Below are 1,224 nucleotides of genomic sequence, written 5' to 3' on the forward strand. Positions count from 1 at the left end.
TGCCATGGTAACACGGTTCTGTACCATAGTAATATAACTGGACATACTATATGTGACTATGATAGTCGTAGTATAGATCAAATAACACAATGTATGATCTATAAACCCTCACGAGCTGTCAGACCTGTTTGAACTCGCTATGAATGTATGAGATGTGTGTGTGTGTGTGTGTGTGTGTGTGTGTGTGTGTGTGTGTGTGTGTGTGTGTGTGTGTGTGTGTTTCTCACCTTAACCAGGAGAGTCTTCACCTCATCCAGATCTCCGTTTTTCAGGGCCCACATCAACTCCTTATCCCCCATGTCACCTGAAACACACACACACACACACACACACACACACACACACACACACACACACACACACACACACACACACACAGTATCACAGGCCTGCGCTCCTAAAACTGGCTCGCGCCGTCGCTGCGGGTATCATTTCATTCCTCCGACTGTTTAACGGGTGTGTGACGTGTCTCCGCCGATCTCTTACCGGATTGTGTGTGTTTTTCGGGTTTGACAGAAAGTTTGTGATCAGACACTGACGGGATCCGCCTGAACTGCAGCAACCAGAGGCAAGAACTTCCGCTATCAGACGGGCGCCCACAGAGACACTTCAAAATAAGAGTCCTCGTCCACACCCACCCTCGCACGAAACTGTGCATGTAAATTAACAATAAATAATAATATAAATAAATACTAATCCAAATAAAATAAAACTATAGTAATAAATCAAATCTATGTATAAACTAGGCATTCGTCATTTCAGAATAAGAGTCCCGTCCACACCCACCACCTCAGATCTGTCATGAAACGGTACATGTAAAGTAACAATAAATGTAATATAAATAATAATATAAATAAATAATAATAATACAAATAAAATAAATAAATCAAATCTCTGTATAAACTAGACCTCCGACAATAAATAAATGTAACAATAAATGTAATATAAATAAATATTAATTATAATCCGAATGAAAAAATGGTAATAAAGTAATAAATTAAATCTCTGTATAAACTAAGCCTTCGACATTTCAGAATAAGAGTCCCCACCACATCAGATCTGTCATGAAACTGTACATGTAATAATTTAATATAAATAAATAATAATTATAATTCAAGTAAAATAAAATAATATAAATAAATCAAATCTCTGTATAAACTAGACCTTCGACATTTCAGAATAAGAGTCCCCGTCCACACCCACCATCTCAGATCTGTCATGAAA

General features: G+C 37.5%; 1 protein-coding gene across 1 annotated transcript in view; it reads right to left on the reverse strand.

Annotated features, from left to right (window-relative positions):
- Positions 1 to 584, reverse strand: part of mtpn (myotrophin) — a 33,309-nt gene extending 32,725 nt beyond the window's left edge. The window contains exons 1-2 of the mRNA XM_079817714.1: positions 487 to 584; positions 228 to 304 (exon numbers count right to left, since the gene is read on the reverse strand). Of these exons, the coding sequence (XP_079673840.1) occupies positions 228 to 299 (72 nt within the window). The 5' untranslated portion in view covers positions 300 to 304; positions 487 to 584. The remainder of the gene's footprint in view (positions 1 to 227; positions 305 to 486) is intronic.
- Between the last annotated feature and the right edge of the window lie 640 nt (positions 585 to 1,224).

Source organism: Gobio gobio, assembly GCF_949357685.1.
Source record: "Gobio gobio genome assembly, chromosome: 5".
Classification (NCBI taxonomy): domain Eukaryota; kingdom Metazoa; phylum Chordata; class Actinopteri; order Cypriniformes; family Gobionidae; genus Gobio; species Gobio gobio.